The following is a 15407-nucleotide window of genomic DNA, read 5'->3' on the forward strand; positions in this document are numbered from 1 at the left end:
ACACCATGAATCAGGGGAGTCTTATTCCCATTTTTGCAAATGAGTAAAGTGAGGTAAAGAGCAGTTAGGGAATTTTCCCAATGTCACATCATTAGTGTCAGGGAGTAGGCTATGTTACCATAGAGCACAGATGCTGAAACATCTTCTATATGCCTATCAATCCTTTGCCATATAGGTTACAACTATGTTCCCCTGGTTTATCTCTTATCATTTACTTTATGGTGTTCCCCACCCCAACACACCCCTCTATATATAAGGTTTTAATTTTTATGTAATTCAGATTTACCAGTTTTCTTTCATGGTTTTTGGTTTTCTTGCCATGCTTCATCATGCCCATTTCAACTCATGAATATAACACTTGTCACTCATGTTTTTGTTTTTGTTCATCATTTTTTAATTTGTTGATCTATGGGGGTTTATTTGTGTGTAAGATATGAGGGAAGAGTCCACCTTTTTTCCCAAATTGATAGCTTGTTATCCTACAGCCATTTAATGGAATAGTTTAGTTTTCCACACTGATTTTCATTGTTTCATGTATTAATATCACTGCACATTTGGATTATTTTATGGACTCTGCACTATTTCATTAATCTATTTCTGTGTATAATGTTTTTTTCAGACTTAGAAAAAAATTACACGAATAGAACAAAAAAATTCCCATATATCCTTCATCAGATTCACCAAATAGTAGCATCTTACATAATCTCAGAGCAATTATGCATAAAGGGACATAATGTTCATATCTGGATGGTGAGATTTGTGGATATTTTTCTTTGTACTTTTTTTTTTCAATAAGAGCAGGTAAAATTATAAGTTTAATCAACCAAAAATTAGAGGACACAGCTGGTAAATGCTATAAGTATTTGAGTAAGAGACAGAAGTGTATTGTAATGGCAACATGAGGTTTCAGTGTAACCTCACAAAGATGTATGGAACAATAGGTAGAAAAGAGACAAGCCAAGTGTTTATAGTCAAGAAAAGCATCATAAGCCAAATTAGGTATAAACATGGCTTGTGAAGATCACAATGAAGAGAGACTAGGGGCTTAGAAAGGTAAATATTGCAGAGCAAAAAAGTTGAATACATTGTGAAAAACCTTAGAAGCAAGGCTCAGGAATGTGAACATTGTCCTCTAAGCCAGAGGGGAGGCAAAGAAGACTCATAAGGAAGGTGCAATGCCATTTTTTTATGCAAGAGATCTTTATTTAGTGCCTTCTATAACCCAAGTACTGTTCTATTCTAAGGACAGGAAATAAAATGACAAAAATTCTCATAAAAAACATTCTAGTGATGTCTTATGAAGATTTATGGGTCATAGAATTAAATGGGATTGGGGTGATAAAGTAAGATGTTACTTAAGAGGAAGAATTTGAGCTAAACTTGAACATTTATGAGTTGGGTACAGAGATGATGTCAAGGCATCCTAATATATAAAAACCCTGGGTCCGTCACAACCAGAGGCTTTGCTAACTGGAAGTCAGTCCTGCAGTCAGCATTGCCATGGCAACCCAGCACTGACTGATGTGGCTGCAGGCACAGTGACCAGCACTGACTGCTGAGGGGGCTGCGAATCAGGCCTGGAGAGAGGCCTGAAGAGAGAAGCAGGGTCTGATCCATAGCCTGTGTGGCAGCTGTTGATCAGCACTTGCCTCTCTCTCTCCAGGCTGGGCCAGCAGCCACGCCTCCATTTCTCTCCAGGCCACCAGCAGCCCCAACTTTCTGATCAGGCCCCATTGATAGGCCCAGAGACGCTGACTGGCATAGAAACTGACCAATCAGAACCAAATCTGGGTCAACTGTGAGGAGCCAATGGCTGCCTAGGAAGCGGAGCTTTTGATGCTGACTGGCATAGAAACTGACCAATCAGAACCAAATCTGGGTCAACTGTGAGGAGCCAATGGCTGCCTAGGAAGCGGAGCTTTTGATGCTGACTGGCATAGAAACCAACCAATCAGAACCAATTTGGCCAGCAGAGGAGGGCAGTTGGGGGCTAGATCTGGCCAGCAGGGGAGAGGAGTTGGGGGCAAGATCAGGCCAGCAGGGGAAAGCAGGATCAGGCTAGCAGGGAAGGGCAGTTAGGGGCAATCAGGCAGGCAGGCAGGTGAGCGGTTAGGAACCAGCGGTCCCAGATTGCAAGAGGGATATCCGACGGCCGGATGTTAAACCGGCCATCGGACATCCCCCAAGGGGTCCCCAACTGGAGAGGGTGCAGGCTGGGCTGAGGGAACCCCCCCTCCATGCACAGATTTTGTGCACCGGGCTACTAGTTTTATATAAGAGATAAAAAAGGAAGGATAAGATGGGATGGATGGGAAGAGATGTGTTCATGAGGTGTTTGAAAACCTATGAGAGGATCTGTTTACCTGGAATACAATTATTCCAGTGGGAAAAAAAAGGTTGGCTATGTGGACAGTTATTCAATTGCAAAGGATCTTAAAAGCCACACCCCAAATTTATTTTTTTATAATCTATACTAGAAGCCCGTTGCACGAAGATTCGCGCAAAAGGCCTTCCTTCCCCTGGCTGCCGGCACCAGTTTTCCTCCGGCACCCAGGACCCAGGCCTTTGGTCCGGCAGCAGCAGAGAAGCCAAGCCTCTTCATTCTTCAGTCTTCAGTCTTCACTCCAGCCAGAGCCTTCAGTCTTCCCTCTGTGCCTGAGTATGCAAATTAACCGCCATCTTTGTTGGGTTAATTTGCATAGTCACTCTGATTGGCTGGTGGGCGTAGCGGAGTGACACCAATTTGCATGTTTCCCTTTTATTAGTGTAGATCAGGGGTCCTCAAACTTTTTAAACAGGGGGCCAGTTCACTGTCCCTCAGACCGTTGGAGGGCCGGACTATAGTTTAAAAAAAAACTATGAACAAATTCCTATGCACACTGCACATATCTTATTTCGAAGTAATAAAACAAAACGGGAACAAATACAATATTTGTATTTGCATGTGGCCTGCGGACCATAGTTTGAGGACCCCTGGTGTAGATAAATGAACCTGTAGGCACTGAAAACTATCAGAAGTTACTGAAGTCAGAATGCCCCGATAAAAGTCATGTTTTGGTAAGACAGAGGAGTATGGTTAAATATGTTTTCAATAAAGGGGTTGGGAGGGTAGGATTAAAGGATAAAGACTAAAGACCATTTGAGACATTACTATTACACAATTCAGAGAGGAAGAGGACCTGACTTTGAAAGACAGCTGAAGGAATGGATATGAGAGAAATTTCAAAGGCAGCATCCATAGGTCTTAGTGGCTACAACTCCTGGATGAAAATGAATCATGAGTCACACATTCAAAGCACTAACACTGGTAGGGGTGAGTGGTGATGAGTGTGTGTGGGTTTAAAGATTATAGGTTTATAAAGGACTGGAAAAAAAACAACCATATTCTGGGTGCCCATATAAAATGTTGAGTTACATAATAAATATCTGCTATTAGTGTTGATTTTGGAAATATAACCTATCTATTCATAAAGTGACAACTCTCAAATAACTGCTGGGGAAAATCATTATATCACTTTTCTTCAAATTCCCCTTATTTATTTCTGTAGGGGAGACCTTATGTGACAGCAGATTTAGTCTAGTGGGCCTTCAATAATAATCCATGTCACAGATTATGAAAATAAAATCATGACATCACCAGAGCTTCCTAGTTTACATCAAAATCAAACTTCTTGGTAACTCACATCTTATGTAAGCTTCTAACACAAAAATACTCATGGCAATCTAGAAACTGATTAGTATTGAGAGACTGGGGCTTTTTTTATTCTTCTATAGCAATAAGAACGTCAGTAACTAATCCCAATCTCCAGGAAAGGTGAAAAGTTACACAAAATAAGAAATGCATCAAGGATAAAATCTATGCCAGCCCCATAGTAGGTGCTGTCCACAAGTTATTATGATAATCTCTAAACAACTCTGGGAAGAACCGTGTCCCCATTTTACAGATAGAAAACAGAATCATAGAGAGGTTAATTTACTCTAGTCATGTGACTAGAGTTATGCAGCCAGGATTTCATCTGTGACTACTATTTCAGCCATAGAATCTACAAACCTTGAAGTTATGGACATTTATTTGGAAGGAACCTTGAAAAGTCCTTGCCCTACTTCTTGATAGACTCGCAATAAAACCAGGATGAAACTAAGGATCTTTCTTATTTCAAGTGTAGGTTTAAAAATGACACTAAAGATCAAGCAAAACTCTCTGTTACACCCAGTAAGAGCTGCTGTTTGAGCCTCCTCTGAGCAGTGAGTACAGGTTTTTCCCTCTAACCTACATTTCCTATTCACCTCCAGATATACAACTGATGGGGTGCAGGTTAGTTACTAGAGAAATAAAAGCACCTACTCAGGCATATTGTGTTTCATCACACTTAAACATATCATGTTTTCATTGTTTCCCCTGGGAAATAATAGATTTCTCACAGTAGGACTAACATTCAACTGCTTTAGGAAAGAAGAAAAACAAAACATTTCCCTTAAGCAGGAACCCGAACCAGCTAACTTATGGATCAAGTTATATTGTAGAACAGTATTTTTCCCCTATATTACTCAGAAAGGACATTTTGTCGAGAATTGTAATATGTCAAATGAAGAAAATTTAAAGTATTTAAGATATTAAGCAAAGTAGATCCATCTTCTTCCCCTTTTTTATTACAATGTTGCAGACTTGCTACGATGACACTTTTTATTCTAAGCCCAGATTTTTACTTCCTTACAGCTTTGCTTTTTAAGCTAAAAATTCTCTCATTCTTGGTACAATGCATTTTTTGCTAAGTAATTAAAAACCAATTGTGCTTAAACCTTTGCAGATAGTTGGTTTTATGCTGTCTAACTCAGGAGTTGGTTTCTAAAACCTCAAATTTAGCATCTCAAGGAAGAATGGTATCTATGGCATGTTTAAAAAAAATGTTTTGAAATGAAGTGATGGGCATTTAAAAATAGAATTCAGAGAGCGCACAGCTTTCCTCCCATCCTTCACTGGGGGAGGAGAATGACACATCTGTGTGAAGCTGCCAGAACACTGTTGCTGTGATTCTATTGAGCTTTAGAATGGAGGGGAGCTACAAAGACCACTCATAATTACATCATCGTTGCCAAACATGCAGGCCGTTTCCAGTAGACATACTCAAGTTAGAAAGAGAAATGATCAGTACACCACCTATCACCAGAGCCTCCCTTCCCTGCCCCCACCCTTCACGTCTCTGAACATTCTACTGCACCCCTAACCATCACATGCCCTGCCCAACTGTCAGAGCTTCAATACTGAGCCAGTGTCCTCCCCATGATCACTGAGGGAGGCTTTGGCTAAATGCAGATTTCAAAAACATGCAGCAATCAGAGGGAAAGAGTGAATATAAAACTTTCTGGGCTAGCCTTAAAGCCTTATATCCATCCATAATATTTTTTCCTTCTAAGACAGTGGTTCTCCACCTGTGGGTCGCGACCCCTTTGGCAGTCGAATGACCCTTTCACAGGGGTTGCCTAAGACCATCCTGCATATCAGATATTTACATTACAATTCATAACAGTAGCAACATTACAGTTATGAAGTAGCAACGAAAATAATTTTATGGTTGGGTCACAACATGAGGAACTGTATTTAAAGGGCCAGAAGGTTGAGAACCACTTTTCTAAGAAAAGCTATATCAAAATTCAAATAACTAACCTGCAAATGAAATTTTGGAAGATAAAACCATCCCTCACTAATTGTAGGAGTTATCTTCTTGATAATTACATTTGGGAAAACCGTAATTGGGATAAGAGAATTAGAGAGGGAAACCACACAATAAGAATGGTTTTAAATTCATAGGGTGGGGCAAAAGTAGGTTTACAATTGTGAGAACACAAAACACAGTTTATTCTTGTATTATTATTTATTGATTATTGTACTATTTTCCATAAGGACAACTGTAGACTTACTTTTGCCTCACCCTGTATTTTTTTTTAACTTTTAAAGTAAATAAATGTTTTGAAAACCACCTGCTTTCAAAACAAACCAATTTAATCACTGTAAGCATTCACTTCCATAGGAGGAACTATTTTCTTAGAACAGTTTCAATGTTCATGAAACACTACTGCTGTGTCCAGATCCAATTAGGAAGACATTTCAAAGTTTAGTCAATGGCCACACACTGTCTCTTTACAAATTCCTCACGTTAGCAGTGACAGGCTTCAAATATGTTTCCGAAGTCAGGAAGATGGACCACCAGGTCACCTTTCAAGGAAGAACTTGCTGCTCAGCTGCAGGGAAGGCGGCCAGCAAAGAGCTTCCCGCTGTCAGCTCCTCAGGCTCTGCTTTACCTGCAGAGAGCCACCTTACCTGGAGCTATGTCCTCCCCTGGCAGCCTGCCTCCAGCCATTGAGCCAAGCAGGCAACACTTTCTCCAGTGCTCCTCACCACATTGGCCAAGGCTATGTCAGGCCTAAATCAATTACACTTCTCCCTTGGCCCAATCCTGCTTTCTTCCCGCTTATACAGTAAACGTCATGCACCCCAAACACTGTCTCAGTGTCCAATTCCAGAGGCCACAATGTGCAACATACGTCTTTTTCATTACATTCTCTCTTGCTCCATTTACCACAAATCTCAGAAAAATGCTTGTGTATATATTTATTTTCTGGAATTATCATGATACTTAAGAACATACTTTTCAGGTTCTAGATTTTAATCAAAGAAAGGACTATAACTAGATTTTCCCTGCATTATCCTACATGGTGCATAGGAGAAACAATTAGTGTTGAGAAGTTTTTTTTTTTCTCCAAGAAGATCAAAATATACCTTGCCTGTAAAATTCTAAATATAAAATAGCATTTGTGCATATATGTATTCATTCAACATTTTTCAATACTGAGCACGTTCTACACACCAGGCACAGGTGAAAAAGGCTGCTACTCTGGAGGAGTTTGCATTCTAGTGGTTCAAATAGACAATAAACAAATCAGAAAATAATACAATGCCAGGGTCTGTGTAGAAAAATAAAGCAGGGTGAGGGGATAGAGAATGACTGCAGAAGCATCTATTGTTTCATAGCCACAGGTGGAGAGGATTGCGGTAATCCACACATCGCTGGGCTGGCACAGTCACATATACACTTAGCACATCAATTTCCTAGAAAGTATACATCATTCCTGTTCTAGTGAAGAATTCATCACACTCAGCTTTACTAAAATAACATTTCTGCATTGTAAGTCCACCTGCTGCATGAAACATAAAATCTTAGCTCTATGTTACTAACCTGTCCAGCAGATCTGTCTCGGAGAAAAAGCAGCCTGAGACATCATAAGCTATGGTCAGACACAGCTGTCTCAGGCAGATGGCTTTATGGGCAACATCATAAGCTTGCCAGATTTTTTAAAATATGAAGGGTTTTCTGCCTCATTAGTACTTCATGGCTGACCATTCACAAACACCTGGTCAAACTTCTTCCTCTTGCGAAAATGCAACCATACATAGTCTTAATTCAAAAGGGTATACATTAGTCTGGCAGGTGTTGCACAGTGGTTGAGTGTCGAACCATGAACCAAGAGTCACCAGTTCGATTCCAGGTCAGAGAACATGCCCAGGTTGCAGGCTCTATCCATAGTAGAGGGCAGGCAGGAGGCAGCCAATTAATGTTTCTATCGCTCTCCCTCTCTCTCTAAGACAAAAAAACACACAACAATGAATCTTTATTACATAATCTTTATCCAAAGGACCTAATACTTTGATAATTTGTAAAGATATGGATAGGGGGAAAACCCTTCCTTATCTAGCTTAATTCAGGTGAAAATTTGAAATCAGGACCACTAGTGACTTTGAGTAGTGGTAGAGGCAAATTAAATTACTGTGCTCCCAATAGTGAAAACCACTTGGTCCACAGGGAATCCCAGGATAGCCTTTACAGGCCTCCAATTACATCATCAATATCCTATCTAATAAAGATAGAATGTATAAATTGACCGTCACTTCACGACAAAGATGGCGGCACCCACAGCCAGTAAGGAGGGAATATGCAAATTGACGGGGCAAAGATGGCAGCGACCAGTCGGGACGCTTGCATCATTGCCACGGTGACAACGCAGGCTTCCGCCCTGCCCTGGCCGCTCCAGGCCTCTGGGCAGCGTGCACTTGCTATGGGGGGGCGGGGGGAGGAGGGTGAAGGGAGCTACAGGAGGGCGGCAGGGCTGGAGTGAAGGTGGAAGGCAGCTCTGGCCCAGAGCAAAGGCAGAAGGCAGCCATCAGAGCAAAGGCCCGGGTCCTGAGTGCCAGAGGGAAGCTGGTGCCGGCAGCCATGGAAAGGAAAGCCTATTCTTGCATGAATCTTCATGCAATGGGCCTCTAGTAAATGAATAATACAAATGACAGTTCCTTTTTGAGAATAACTGTGTTTGCATCTCTACTTTTGTTTTCTTCCTCATATTTTTAAGAGAACTTTGTCATCATTATCTTCAACACGCACAGGAACACCAAGCACCACTGTGTCCTTGCTTAAGGCAGAAATCAAACCATACCTACTCTGTTGAAGTCTTACTATGAGGAAAAGGGAAAAAAAAAACAATAGACTTGAGAGTTTGAAGAAAATGAGTTCAAACTTAGCTTTTGTAATTTATTAGCTTTTTAAAAGATGAATTGTCTTAAGGTTATAAATTTCAGTTTTTGTATCTGTAAAATGGAGATAACAACACCCAATTACCTCACAAGGTCAGTAAAAGTATGTGTTTTGAAGTAATTTGAAAACTATAAAAGTGATCTGCAAATGTATTGTTACAACTAGAGTTTTTTTGTTTAGATTTCAATGTTAACATTATTTTGAGATAATTTTGAATTGAGTAATAAAAATATATTCATTTAGGAATTATTTATTCAGTATCTTCTGTGTTACACTATAGAGAATATAAAAATGATAGCTATCCCTGTTTTCAGAGAGGGGGAAGGGAAGATGTGGTTTTGGTTTTTGGCAACACTTATTCAGCACTTTCTATGTGCCAGACATCGTAATAAATACTTTACACAAAGTATCTCTTTTAATCTTTAAAACCCCTATAAAAAAGGTAATATTTTAATCCTCACTTTATAGATGAGAAAGACAGGCACAGGCAGTTTGGAAACCTGTGCAAGGTCAAACATCTATTAAGTATTAAAAATATTAGAGTCAACTCACCGGCTCAGGCAAGTTAGTTATATTCTTATGCTATGTTACATCTCAAGTTGGCAGAACACACACACACACATCATTAATCATAATTGATACTGACTAACAATACTAAGGCAGTAAATGATAAATGGAAGCGATCATCCTGGGGTGGGGTGGCCAAGGAAGTCATCACAATGAGAACTCCAAACTAGATCTAACCTTGTTTGTAAAGTTCAGCTTTAAAATTACATAAAGGACAAACAAGAATATTATTTTCTGTATGTATTTTTTGAACATGCAATAGGTTTCACCTTATCTATATATATACAAGGCTATGTGACTGTCCGACCAGTAGCTACGACACACAATGACCACCAGGGGGCAGACGCTCAATGCAGGAGCTGCTGAGCTGCCGTGATGTGGCAGCTGTGGTTCTCGGGTGATGCACCCTGGAACCAGAGAGGAGGGAGCTCGATTCCAGGGGGTGCATCACCCGACAACCACCCTCTCACTATCCGGGACCCCTGGGGGGATGTCAGAGAGCTGGTTTCGGCCCAATCCCCACAGGCCAGGCTGAGGAACCCCGCTCACTCCACAGATGCCATTCCAGCCATGGTGCTGCCCCAGGTGTAGCCAAGTACAGCTGGCTGGGGAAGAACGGCAGGAGGTTGGCTCCAGGGCGTGTCTGGCCTGTCTCACCCAGTCCTGCCCTGCCAACCACCTTCTAATTACTAGTAATATCCTTTCAATGTGCACAAATTTGTGCACCGGGGCACTAGTTTAAATATAATATACACATAGGAAAATACAAAAATCCCATATTAACTTGTGAAATATCTCATTCAGTAGGTTCTCTTTTATAGACTGGATTTACTTCCTAATTGAAATAGAGCAAAAACTGACTTATAGCAATGTCTATGTATCTATATACCAATCTTAATATAATCCATTTCATTTCAAAGAATTACCATTTAATTGCCATTTTCCTATTATCAAGCCCATTCAACACTTCAACACTGGTCCATTATTAAGAAAAAGAACTTGAAATCAAATAATATATGTTTCCATAATAAAAAAATGACAGAAGGCAAATAAATTATTTTCAGTGTACAGAGAAGCGCTGTGTTGCTTTTCCATAGTATAGACAGCAGGCTTCTGGCCCTACTTGCACCACTGGATTTTTATACAGTGGGGCCTTGACTTATGAGTTTAATTCGTTCCGAGACCGAGCTCGTTAAGGAGCTCATTAACTCAAATTACTCTGTCAACTCAATGCAAAAAATCGGCGGAGAGACAGCTGGTATCTCAAAAAACTCGTTAGTCGGGACACTAGTAAGTCAAGGCCCCACTGTATTTGCTATTGCATTTTATATAGAGAATAACAATTTTCAGATCTACTTTTCAAATGAAAAGCCGGCTCGAGGGTTATATAAGGCCTGAGAAATCATTTGGTCTGGCCCTGCCAAGTCATAAGTGGTGAGCTAATTAAATGTTTGATCAAATATAGCAGGCTAATTTTTAAGTTGATAATTTTATATGGCCCTCAAATGATGTTATAAATGTCCAAATGACCCTTAGCAGAAAAAAGGTTTTAGACTCCTGCATTAAACAATGGCCAACAATGGTTTCTACTTGTTTCAATTCCCAGCAGAAAAAGTGTACATATTGCTTGTTCGTCCTGTGTATATACCATGCAACTTACCAAGCGATAGGTCTGAGCTTTTAAAACATTGAGGTCAATAAAGTTTTCTTCATTATCTGTCTCTTCTTCCTTAGGAAAACAAAGAGTTTTAAAAGTTAATAATTATAAAGTTACAATTTAAAAATATATTTCCAACTTCCACATACATATTAAACCCTATATATAGACTAATGCAGGAAAAGGTATTTAAAAGCCTAGTAATGTGTGTAAAGTTATTATCAGCTCAACTGTTTTTTGAGGTTTTGATGGTGCCATTTAAAATGGGCAGAAAATAGTGCAGTAAAGGCCTGGGGAGGGAAACATCTGTAATAATTTCAATAATAAAGATAAATTTCTTTTTAAATACATTTTATTGATTTTTTACAGAGAGGAAGGGAGAGGGATAGAGAATTAGAAACATCGATGAGAGAGAAACATCGATCAGCTGCCTCTTGCACACCCCCTACTGGGGATGTGCCCGCAACCAAGGTACATGCCCTTGACCGGAATCGAACCTGGGACCCTTGAGTCCACAGGCCGATGCTCTATCCACTGAGTCAAACCGGTTAGGGCTAAAGATAAATTTTTAAAAAATAAATAAAATAGGCCTTTTTTAAAAGTCATTGAATGAAGAAAAAAAAAAAAAAGGGTGCACATTACCGTAGAACTAGAGATAAATACACATAACAACAGAATAAGAAACAGTCTCATATAGCATATCTGAAAAAGATAGTGGAAAAAGTTAATGGAAATTTTGAGTAACATGACTAAAATAGACAAAAATGACAGGTTGACAGACAAAATATTCTTATCTACTCCAGGGACCAATCACATTAATGAATGTTTTTGATATCTCATATGCCCAAGTTTAATCAGTTAATTAGTTAAGTCACCAGTATTGTACTGCCTGGCCCATGGCCTCTAAATCTATTTAAAGATATTAAATCTATTTAATGATAATGAAATATATATTTATTTAAGATACTAACTTTGTGTCTTAGATATTAACTATCTAAACCAGGGATGGTGAATGTCTGGCCCACGGGCCATAGAAGGCCCAAGAAGTCATTTGATCTGGCCCTGCCAAAGCATTAAGGGTGAGTTAAATGTTTGACCAAATATAGCAGGCTAATTTTTTTAAAATATATTTTATTGATTTTTTTACAGAGAGGAAGGGACAGGGATAGAGATTTAGAAACATCGACCAGCTGCCTCCTGCACACTCCCTACTGGGGACGTGCCCGCAACCAAGGTACATGCCCTTGACCGAAATCGAACCTGGGACCCTTCAGTCCGCAGGCCGACACTCTATCCACTGAGCCAAACCGGTCAGGGCAGCAGGCTAATTTTTAAGTTGATAATTTTGTATGGCCCTTGAATGATGTTATAAATATCCAAATGGCCCTTGGTAGAAAATAGGTTCCCCACCCTGACCTAAAAGGATAGTTCAGGTAGATTCCAAGCTGGTCCTGATCCCTGGGCCAATTGCTATGAAAGGTGAGGTCAGAAGTGGCCATTTGAGAGGTAATCCTTTCCCAAATATAAAGTAAATACAGAATCTGAGCAGGTTCTATAAACATGTATAAGGACAAAACATTAACTCCCTTTTCTCTTCAAATGTCTTTGTAGTAACAAGTGACATACTGGGTGAAACAAATTTAACAAGAATATCCCAAGCTTAAGAATATGGTAATAAAGCCAATGAAGCTTGGTCCTCAAGTCTTATAATGAAAAAAAAAAAGGGTGTTGTTCAGTGGGCACTTCCACATGCAGCTATACAAAAGCAGCATGGAAGATTTCAAAGATAATCCTTATCTGCAAGAATTGAAAAGTATGTAAGACAGTTGTTCTCTAAAGGTAGTTCTGAGACCAGCAGCGTCAGCATGACATGGGAGCTTGTAAGAATGCAAATTCTAAGGCTCCATCCTCGATCTGCTCAGAATCTCTGGGGGCAGGGCCACTAAAGTTAGATGTGAGAACTATGCTAATCTTTAGGGAACTGGAAAGCTTTTAGTAAAATATAAAACAATATGAAGTTTCCATACACTCAAGTGACATTTACTTTTTTAGGGAGGGGGGCAGTGGGGCTTGGAGGTGTAGATAAAACTGATCTGTTTACATCTTAAATCCTAAGCATATATGCAGATGCACACTTTTGAAAAGTAGCTCAGTCTATTCTGTGTTTGCACTGATGGTCTTTTTAACAAGGAGAGTAAATGATTGAAATGCCAATGACTCAGCGCCCATGGAAGAAGAGACCAAGTTTATGTTTTTGCAGTAACCTAATCAGTACAGTTTACATAGGCAATCAATAAATACTTGTTGAATTTTACCGGATTGAGCACTAATAGGTAAAAAACTTTAATAGTAGGTACTAGGGAAAGAAGACTCACGTTACTAAACATTATTAAGGGAGCATTCAAAGGGAATTCGAATATAAACAGAAAACATAGCTTTAAAATAAATTGAGGATTCTAATCTCAGTAATTTAGAAACCACTCACCATTTCCTATCATTTCTTTGCCCAATATGAACCCTCCTAATTCTCTTACTGCCAGTTACTAAGGATATGATTATAAATAGCAGGTGAGAATATTCTACTGTGACCAATACTTACTTTATTTTTTAACAGTTATCAATGTGCCCTATCATGATTTGGACAGGCTAGAACTAAAGGTTTCTAGTTTCTAGATGATTATAGCAGAACTTTATTCTGTCAGAAATTATCTTTACCATCCATCCTTAAGCCACCCCAAGAACTCTGGAGACAAAATGAAGTAATATCTAACCACCCAAAGGCCTTTTTTTTTTTTTTAATTCTCACCTGAGAATATATTTTTCATTAATTGTAGAGAGAGAGGAAGGGAGAAAGAGAAACATTGATTGGTTGCCTCCCATACACACCCCGGCCTGGAATTGAATCCACATCCTGGGTATGTGCCCTGACCGGGAATCAAACCCAAGACCCTTGGGTGCACGGGTCAACTGAACCACATCAGCCAGGGCCCACAGGCTTTTTAGTGATGATGCAGTTCTCCTTAGCCAGAGGATTGGGAGAGGTAAGAAGACCCCTTAAAATAATATGACAGTAAGGAAGGAAAGAAAAATAACTTCAAGAGACATGACTAAGAGAACTAATAGCTTCAGAGGCAACCCTTTGAGGAAAGCCTTGAGTATGGTCTTATGACTGTAGAAGGTCTTTACCTCACAGTTGGGCTGCTTTCTAGTTTGTTTCTCTAATTTACATGCCTAATAATGCTGCTTTGAACTTTGAAGGGTTCTCAGAAAAAAAACCTATCATTTTTGAAAGTTACACAGCAATGTGCTGACAGATGATTTTGTGGTCCAATATTTAATGAACACCTACCATGCACCAGGTACTGCACAATAAATTAGAGATGCAAAAAAAAAAAAAAAAAGAAAAGAAAAAAAGCACAACATTGTTTCTGCCCTCATGGGGTTATTTTTCAGATGAGTACATTTCGTTAGTTTGTTTTAATCCTCACTCGAGGATATATTTTTATCATTATTATTGATTTTTGAGAGATGAAGGGGGACAGCGGAAGAGAGAAACACCAATGTGAGAGAGAAACATCAACATTGATCAGTTTCCTCCTGCATGCATCCCAACCAGGGATCAAATAGAAACCAAAATATGTGCCTTGACCGGGAATCAAACCTGCGACCTCTTGGTATATGGATGATGATCCAACCAACTAAGCCACCTGGCCAGGGCTGATGAGTATGTTTTTATACTTTTTTTCTGAACATTTATAGCAGTTTCAAGTTATACATCTTTAAAGCTAAATGTTGATGCACTAGGACCAGGTATCTGTCAATAAGCTAATAACTAATGAACAGTTATTAAGAAGACAAGATGATGGGGGGTCAGGATGAGCTAGAAGAGCTCAATGGGGGAAAAGGAGGACATATGTAATACTTTCAACAATAAAGATTTAAAAGAAAAGAAAACAAGATGAGAAATATACCTGAGTAAAATAAATGAAGTGAACAACTGGGAATATGTGAACTCTTAAATTTTTCTAAATCTGAATGAAAAGATCTATTACAGAAAGAATAAAGTCTAAACTCATAAAAATGCCTCAAATGATAAGGACTTGGCCTAGCTCCCCAGTTCATCTTAAGCCACCCTTCCCCCACCCCTCATTCAGGAGATCTGGCCACAAGTTTTCTCTTAGTTCCTTGATCAGGATAAATTCCTTCCTGCCTCAGAGCTTTTGTACATGCAGTACCACTAGAGTCTTGACCAGTGCCTGCCACATAAAAGGTGCTCAATAAATACATGTAGAATGAATGAATACATTTTTACATTAACTTTTAAAATAAAGAATTCTTGTGAAAAAAAAATCTTTTAAATTGGTTAGTTTTACAATGGTCTTTTTCCTTCTATAAAACGTTAAATATTCTGAAAATACAAAACAGAGAAAATAAAATTATTACTCATAATCCTGCTACTCATATATAACTAATGTTAACATATTGATATTATTTGTCTTTATTTGCACATTTTTCATAGCTGAGTTTATATATATTATAATATCATGCCCATATATGTAAGATTTCTTTGTGAACAATTTTTTTTCAACTCAATA

General features: G+C 39.1%; 1 protein-coding gene across 1 annotated transcript in view; it reads right to left on the reverse strand.

The window, feature by feature from the left end:
- Window positions 1–15407, reverse strand: part of IFT57 (intraflagellar transport 57) — a 68309-nt gene that overhangs the window by 37878 nt on the left and 15024 nt on the right. Inside the window, exon 5 of the mRNA XM_005856980.2 lies at window positions 10816–10884. Within this exon, the coding sequence (XP_005857042.1) occupies window positions 10816–10884 (69 nt within the window). The remainder of the gene's footprint in view (window positions 1–10815; window positions 10885–15407) is intronic.

This window comes from Myotis brandtii, unplaced genomic scaffold, assembly GCF_000412655.1.
Source record: "Myotis brandtii unplaced genomic scaffold, ASM41265v1 scaffold106, whole genome shotgun sequence".
Taxonomy (NCBI): Eukaryota; Metazoa; Chordata; class Mammalia; order Chiroptera; family Vespertilionidae; genus Myotis; species Myotis brandtii.